This window comes from Cupressus sempervirens, chromosome 4, assembly GCF_028749045.1.
Source record: "Cupressus sempervirens isolate cs-2001-9-10 chromosome 4, ASM2874904v1, whole genome shotgun sequence".
In the NCBI taxonomy this organism is placed as follows: Eukaryota; Viridiplantae; Streptophyta; class Pinopsida; order Cupressales; family Cupressaceae; genus Cupressus; species Cupressus sempervirens.
Window position 1 is genome coordinate 115,254,851 of NC_143121.1, and position 8,812 is coordinate 115,263,662.

The window sequence follows — 8,812 nt, forward strand, 5'->3', positions numbered from 1 at the left end:
TGGGATTGGAAAACTCTAGAATCTCCACCAACTGAGCTTAACAAGAATTCCAATTTAAGTTCAGGAGTTTCAATTTAATGCTATGCAATTCATTTACTTTATTGCTAAATGTCATTTATCTTATCCACATCCAACGGTTTCCATGCTCGGCGAAAGGTTTTATCAATCTTAGAACCGTTGATATTATAAATTACCCACTATGAGAATGATGTCCATATATACCTGCCCTTCACGGGCAAATATGCGGACTGTTTGCTCTCATTTGCGTTTGCCAATAAAACTATATAAGCAGGATGAGGGAAAACCGTCCAGGTGCAAGGAATCCGAGGATTGGAAGGAACATTTATTTTCATACAATTGTTCCCCTTTTTATATCTCTACTTGCTGTTTACTTGATATTTCAGTGGAAAGGAGGTGATTCAGGCAGAATGGCGAGCAGCAGAATTCTGTTAATAGGAGGAACTGGATACATTGGCCGCCATGTGGCAAAAGCCAGCATTGCTCTAGGGCATCCCACTTACCTTCTGGTCAGGGAGTCCACAGCTTCAAACCCTGTTAAAGCTGAGCTTCTGGAGTCTTTCAAGGCATCGGGTGCTCAATTAGTTCGTGTAAGTGCTTTAAATTGACCCTCTCAGCTGGCATTTTTGAGATGGGTATGTGAATTCTTGATTTTACTACATTTCTAAGAAATGATCAACATCTAGTTTATGTTTCTGATTTGTTTTTAAGCCATTTTTGAGATGGGTATCACCCACATGTATGTTCTTGTAGGTGTTTACTACGTGATCAAAATGTAGTTTATGTTTCTGATTTGTTTATCGCCATTTTTTGAGATGGGTACTTCTCTTAAGAGGTCTTATAGGTACTATGGGAAGTGATCAACCTATATTTTAGGTTTCCGATTTGGTTTTTTTCCATTTGGTGGTTATTACCTTACATTGTGCAAAGCGATCAAAATGCGTATGTTTCTGATTTGGGCGTGGCTTATATGGTAGATTTATCAGATGGTAAAGCTGATAAACTTAGGGTTCTGGATTTTTTAATTGTTTGGGACTTTGATTGGGGGTATTTTTTTTTAAATGCTTGTTCTTGTTTATTGGGTTGTAAAAAGAGATATGATCAACATATAGATGTGATTTAAATTTGTTTTTATTACAAATATTTGATTAGTAATAGTTTTATTATTATTATTTTGTAACAGGATTTATGATGCAGGAATTATTCAGATGGTAGTATTGGAATAGTTCTTGTTCGTTGACCGTTAGAAGTGATCAGATTTATGCTTTCTCCTGAAACTTTTATGGCACACTGAATTCATTGTACCTGTTTGGCCATTTCTGTAATTGGCTGTGAGGGAAATGTTTGTCTTTATTACAATTCTTTTTTGTCAAGTTACTATTTTATGATGGAGTAAGAAATGTTGACTCCGTCATCTCTGTGCATTAGAAAACATGTCTTTTAGCAGTTCGCATGAGCTAAATGACGAATCAGTGATTAACATACCTAATCTCAGTTAGGCCCCAAAATAATATTAATTTTTTAAAAGTGAACAAAGCTGCGTATAAATAATAAATTTTTCGTTTTCTTTGTGGTATCAATAGATCATTACTTTGAAGGCATATCACTGATTTTAGCGTAGGCATCAAAGTCCATTTCTTTTCTTTGTGCACCATATTCTGTATTAAATCAATGCGGCTGATCTCCGTTAGTGCTATCAGATATATTCTGGCCATCTGGCTTGCGGTGGATCTGCCAATATAATTGTATAGAGATTAGTGGGGTATTTGGCGTGGGCTTATTTTTCACCCAATCACGTCTTACCTGTTAAATTACATTTTGACGATAGGCTACACCTACAAAATCCCTTTTAACATTCATAGTTTTGGGGAAACGTATCAGAATATACTTGATAGTTAAGAAAATTTTAAAAGAACTAATTTATGAACGTAGTTCACTTAGCTATAAGAAATGGTTAATAGTAAGAGGTTAATTGATGAGATAATATTTGTTAAGATTTTGTAAATAGGGTAAAGTTTGTGGGCTTGATCTGGGTGGAAGTTGTCCTAAGTCTGTTTTAAGTCAGAGTGGTATTGGAATGGATGATGGAAATAGTTCTCTGCGAATATCACTTTATCACTCTGGTGTAAGAAAGAGATCTAGATTGGAAGATTGATTAAAACACAACTCTTCTGATTTAACTTACTAATAGTTCTTTCCAATATTTTGTGTTTCCTTGATTCTCTTGCATCCCGATGATGGATCATGTAGTATGATCCAAAACGTTGATGACAAAATAACTGACACAATCATGCCCAGAAATCAAATATAAAACCTAAGGAAATTTGACATTTGTGGAAGAGGTGATCAATAAAGAGCTAGGTTGCCTCAGACAAACCAAATTGATCAGTGAACTAAACTGGGGCAAACACCCAGTAGCCACCCAGGTTAAGTTTGCATATCTAGAACTCCTAAACTGTAATTCAGATTTTGCTGATTTTTTTGGTGTACCTCCGTAGGTGAGTGAAGTGTTTAAAGCTAAGGTTTTAGCTTTTATGTAGTCACGGATGTTTCTGAAGAGATCATGGAGTGCAAAGGTGGTTCAAAAGTGCCATTTCAAAATGCTCACTGGATACGTGCTATGTTCATCACCAATATTCATTCACTTAAAAATGCCACTATTGTGGCTAAATGCCTCAGTATTCTTTATGAAATGTTTCAATAGTGATGCACAAATGGGCCAATAAGCAACTAAAAAAGCTAAAAAATGATAGACTAGAAGTACATGCGCAATCAGCTATTAGTACATGTATTTCCATTTTTTAGACTATAATAGAAGAGTATCTTAAAAAACAACAACCTCCCCGATAATGGGATCTTTCCCTAGCTCAAACTTGACCATTATCAACTATGGATGATACTTGACCAGGATGAGAAGGACCATGACAACCCTAATAATATTCACTTCATTTAAAGATATTATTAAGGGCTCTGTAGGAATTTGCATTTCCAATAAGATTGATCTTGACCAGAAGACCTACCTAGACTGTCTATTCACCTTTAGGAGTTTGATGCTTCCTTGTAGATTTCGACTGACTCTAAAACCCTTGACATAGACAGGCAGCTTGTAACGATCCGTATAATAATGTGGCGATTTATCACAGAGGAACTCTCCGACGTTTGCAAAGATAGGCTTCGCCAAAGGGCTTCTTTGGTTCTTCAATTAATCAAAGGCCGGTAATGTTGAATCCCAAGGGAAAACTTGAAAACAAAGTCTGACATCGGAGACCAGTTACTTTCGCTAAATACCTCCTGAAGAGTCTAGGCGTGGTGATAGTTAAAAGAATTAGAAGCACAACTCAAGAAATTGTAAGATCTGAACAAATTAGCCTCTTTAGGAGGGAATAATGTAAAGCAAGCTGGTACTTGCCTGGGAAATGGCAAAATGGGCTCAACAAATAGGAGACAAGAGCATTGACTGAATTGTATTTTGAGAAGGCGCATGATTAAAAATATGGAAATTATGCTCTTTTTCCAAGCTCATATCTCACATTCAATCCCTAATTGCTGATATTATTGGTTGCATGGTTAGGGAGAGGAGTCGTCGGAATGTGGAAGTGGCTTATTAATAAAGTCAGACTATAATTTTGTTTAAACAAATTTAATTTTATGGCTGGATGTTCTCAAATTGCTAACAAAATCCTTGCATTTCATCCTCTTTTCCTTATGTCAAAACTACAATCAGTCAAACCTTCGCTGAGGACTCCTTAGGGGAAAGGGACAAGGACCTGCCACAATGCCAAAATGGATAATAAGAGTCCTTCAATGATCTGTATCTTGGAAGACACTCAATAGAACATAAGTGCTACAGTCAAGCCCAGAAGTGTTTGGAAAGAGTGGACAGAAGGCTAATATACATATGGCACAACACTTTAAACCTCAAGTATCCAGAAAGTTCTTAAGAATATAGAAATCCTAGCAAGCAGTCTCTTCTTGAATGGTGAGGACACTCACTTGCTAATGAGTAAGTTCATCATCAATATGTTGGAGCATGTTGATGTACTTAAATAATCAATTGCTGGCACTTACGACTCAGTTATGTAGGAAAATTCTATTCAGAAGAGGAGTTAGGTACTTAACAGACATTAGTGACTTATTAATCTTAATTTGAAAAGTAAAATGCAATTTAAGAAAAAATACAAATTGTTGAATGCTCATATAAATAACATCCACAAATTCAAGCTTTGGTTCTTTAAGCTTTACAATTAAAACTTTCAACTTCTATCTCATGCAATTATGTTGAAAGCTTACCGCTCATTCCAATCAATGTAAAATTTCTCCTTCCAACTCAACTATGAAATACAGACTGAATTGGTTTGAGTTCAGGTGGTTAAGCGTGGGCCTTGTCATATGGAAATCAACAGCAGAGACGAAAACTCAATTTCTCCCTTGGAAGTTATGCACTGCAAACTTGTTCTAAATGAATGCCCTACCTTCTGTACTGCTCAAATTCTCAAGTGCATATTCCGCCACAAAAGAGAAACCATTGAACATGTTTTCTGGACATATAATTATGCACAGCAAATCTGTCATGATTCATAATAGGATGATTTCACTTCCTATCATAAAACTAACCTGGAAATCTACATTTTCAGTGTGGATCTCTGTCTCTGGTCAAATAGCACTACACATTAACTATGTGGGAAGATAAGTGCTAACATATTTGGAGGGGGATCTATGCCTCTGGTCAAATAAAAATACACATTATGTATTTGTCAAGATAAGTGATTTATGTGTCTGAAGCGGATCTATATGCCAGGTCAAATAGCGATACATATCAAGTGCTTATATGTTTAGAGTGACTCTATACCCCTGTACCAAATAGCAGTACCCATCAACTGCTCATGTATATGGAGTGAATTAATACCTCAGGCCAAATATCAGTACACATCAAGTTTTTATATATGTGGAGTGAAACTCTACCCCCATACCAAATAGCAGTATACATTACTGCTTATGTATTTGAACTTTGGAATGAATCTATATACCAGGGCCAATAGCGATACACATGAAATATCAGGTAAATGTTTATGTCTTGGAGTGAAACTATACCCCACACCAAATAGTAATACACATTAAATATATGACAAGTTAGGCGCTTATATATTATACAGCCAATTTTGTAAGTCATCGGATTACAGACTGCTGTTGCCAGAGCAACTATACTTATGATACTGGTATTAGCACACTGGTATCTACATAAAATAATTTAAACAATCAAATAAACTTTAAATAATTATTAAATATATGATGTATGTTAATGGGGGCACCTGATAATGATTTGAACAAGTATACACACTTTTAAAATGCATCTTATCTCATTTTTATATTGGTTTTCTCTGTGCTGGTGGACTTTTCACTGTGAGAATGGATTGCATTCTCTCATCTTTTCCACGCTCAGCAAGTGCTATGAGATTGTCAGAATTTTTATTGTAAATCTTTGTGGGAATCAGTCTTCATCTACATGCTTAGGAAGATCTACTGGGCATCATTAGTAGTGTCAGGAGTCTGTTCTGTTGGAAAAAAAATAGTCAATTGCAAACAAATTTTCATAGATAAAGTACATCTACAAAAGATCAATAGTGTACTCAATATCGAACCAAGTCTGTTAGCAATGGATACAAACTTGTTTTATCTCCTTATCAGGTGAATACCAAACAAATAAACATCAACATTCAACAAATGAGAAGTAGACTATAACCGCCTTCGAATTTCTTTATCATCATAACTTAGTAACAAGGAATTAAACAATTGAATGGTTGTGCAATGTCTAATTTTGACACGCATTTAATAGAAGAGGGTGCCAGACAAAATCAACTACAGGGAATGTGAATACACCTAATAAAGTTTGCATCATCATACAAGAATGCATTTTATGATCCCACAATCAAATGCAGATAATGTGGATGTATAGTCTCACTTAAACATAAGTCAGGGGAGCACTAGATTGAAGGTTTTAAAATTTTGGAGAACAATTATTAAGGTGATTTACAGATCCATCAACCCAAAGAGTGCACCAGAAAAAAGGCTATCCTATTATACATGAGGAGAGTTTATATATACAAATGAACAACTGAATTACAGAACTACTTACAATTAGTACCTAATCAAAGGTAACTGTTTGATTAACATCCAGTGAATATCAGTTTTTAGTCAATGTTTATTATCCTTCACAAACATGGCCTTGGATGACGTACTTGGTCGCTACTCTTTTGATCATTTTACTTTGTGGCCAATATTATACTTGCTTAGACATGTATTCTAAAGCGATTGAAGATTGAACTTTTACTGCTTTACTTGAAATGCTGAATGCCCGACCTAATTGATATCTTGTGTCCGAGATCATTTTACTTTTTGGCCTATATTATACTGGCTTAGACATGAACTCCAAAATGATTGAGCTTCTATCATTTTACTTTTTTGTGCCTAATGACTACCCCAATTGATATCTGATGGCAGGGATCTCTGGAAGATCATACAAGTCTTGTGGAGGCAATCAAGAAGGTAGATGTTGTTATCTCCACAGTGGGAGGGGCGCAGATATTGGATCAGTTAAACATTATCAAGGCAATCAAAGAGGTTGGAACCATTAAGGTATGCAGTAGCTCTCCAGGATTCATAGACTGTTTTGGTTAGAAATGAATAGTTTTCAATATCTTTTATGACCATTGTTGATGGCCACTCTTAAACATCACATAGTAAAAGAAAAATTAAGTTTTGGAAAAAGTAAGTCAGCTTTGACTATTTAACACGTTTAGGCTAGGAATCAAGCCGTCGTGTGAGATGTTTAAGATGTCTGATTGATGATGATTTTGCAGAGGTTTTTTCCATCTGAGTTCGGAATGGATGTCGACAAAGTCCATGCAGTGGAGCCTGCTAAGACTATGTTTGGTAACAAAGCCAAAATCCGCAGGGCCACTGAGGCAGAAGGCATTCCATACACATATGTTTCCAGCAATTTATTTGCGGGTTATTTTTTGCCAAATTTGGGGCAACCAGGCCTCTCTGCGCCCCCAAGGGATAAACTTGTTATTTTAGGGGATGGCAATCCCAAAGGTTTGTAAATGTTCTTATTAAGAAAGTGCTGAGTTTCTTTTTATACTGTCTATGTTTCCAATTAGCATTCGTTTCCCTAATACATTGCTAGATTGAATGTCCAGTTGTGTATGTAAAAGAGGAGGATATTGGCACTTTTACCATCAAGGCAGTGGATGATCCAAGAACTCTGAACAAGACCCTGTATTTGAGGCTTCCTGCCAATACCATTTCTCTCAATGAGCTGGCAGTGTTGTGGGAGAAGAAGATAGGAAAGACTCTGGAGAAGGAATATGTCCCCGAGGAAGCTGTCCTTAAAAAGATTGAAGGTTCGTAGTATCAGTTTCATGTCAAATATTGTGTAATCTATGGTCATTCAATTTCTGTTAAAAAAGGGTCGTAGAATCAGTTTCATATTAAATGTCGTGGGATCTATGAATATTAGATTATACTTACATTGTTAGTGGAAGTAGCAGATACATATTTGTATACTGTTTTTTTATATATGAATACTATTTTGCTGATAAATTAGTGACATGGTCTTTTTTATAATTGTATATGCAGAGACACCATTCCCTGCCAATATTGGTATTGCAATTGGTTACTCTACTTTTGTGAAAGGGGAACAAACCAATTTTGAAATTGGACCAGATGGTGTGGAGGGTAGCCAACTCTACCCGGATGTGAAGTACACTACTGTTGAAGAGTATCTTAACCAGTTTGTATGATTATGAAGTTGAAGGTGACTATTTGCTAATATATAGAGGGATGTTAGTATCATCCACAATGTTTAATAATATAATAGGCATATCAGTAGGGAATAATCTACTATGCAGTCGTTAAGAAAATACTTCTGTTCTTGAATGTGGATATTTCTGTAAATGTAGTCTGTCATACAGGACAAATCCTTGTTATTATGTTATATAATCTCTTGTTTTGTGAATGGATCATGCTAGATTTATTTGGTTGTATATGAAATGAATAAAGTCGAAATGTTTGTATCAGTAGGGAATAATCAACTATGCAGTCGTTAAGAAAATACTTCTGTTTTTGAATATGGATATTTCTGTAAATGTAGTCTGTCATACAGGACAAATCCTTGTTATTATGTTATATAATCTCTTGTTTTGTGAATGGATCATGCTAGATTTATTTCGTTGTATATGAAATAAAGAAAGTCGAAATGTTTTTAAGTTTCTGGAATATTTATAATGAATTATTTTATGGATATTTTGAATTCTGTAAGCATATTAAAAAGCATTAGGACAGAGTTATTACCGATGAAAGGTAATTGAGATATTGTATATATGTAAAATAAATATTGATTATAAAAACAATTATTTTCAATATCAAATTGGAATGATAGTTAAATGTTTATTTATTTAATGTTTAAAATAAATTTCTATGTGTTTTTTTTTACATTTGTGTTTTATTTATTTAATGTTTAAAATAATTTTATATGAAAATAGTCTATTTGAATTATTTTATTATTGATTTTAATCGTTTATGTACCTTTTCTATTAGAGATTTATGGAATTTGTATGTGTACAACGTGTACATGCACAAATGTGTAGTCAAATATTTTAAATTACCAAGAAAACTAGTAAATAATATTAGATCACTGTTAAATTTTTATAAAATACTAATTTCAAAATTGATTGGTGAAATATTAGTTTGCTTAATTTTGAAATTGGTGAAATATTAGTTTTTTTAAATTTTG

The 8,812-nt window shown here is 34.5% G+C and overlaps 1 protein-coding gene across 1 annotated transcript; it reads left to right on the plus strand.

The window, feature by feature from the left end:
• Positions 1-243: 243 nt before the first annotated feature.
• On the plus strand, positions 244-8,035 carry LOC149560192 (phenylcoumaran benzylic ether reductase IRL1-like). Its single transcript, XM_089824542.1, has 5 exons — positions 244-608; positions 6,517-6,651; positions 6,876-7,113; positions 7,218-7,421; positions 7,657-8,035. Exons 1-5 carry the CDS (start codon positions 294-296, stop codon positions 7,818-7,820), a joined length of 1,056 nt encoding a protein of 351 aa, XP_089680668.1. The 5' UTR covers positions 244-293; the 3' UTR covers positions 7,821-8,035.
• Positions 8,036-8,812: the final 777 nt, after the last annotated feature.

Bases quoted from the DNA above. Each gene is read 5' to 3' on its own strand.
- LOC149560192 (XM_089824542.1), top strand. From the start codon at position 294: ATGAGGGAAAACCGTCCAGGTGCAAGGAATCCGAGGATTGGAAGGAAC. The intron at 6,652-6,875 runs GTATGCAGTAGC...ATGATTTTGCAG, and splicing joins AAGAGGTTGGAACCATTAAG to AGGTTTTTTCCATCTGAGTT. The intron at 7,114-7,217 runs GTTTGTAAATGT...TTGAATGTCCAG, and splicing joins AGGGGATGGCAATCCCAAAG to TTGTGTATGTAAAAGAGGAG.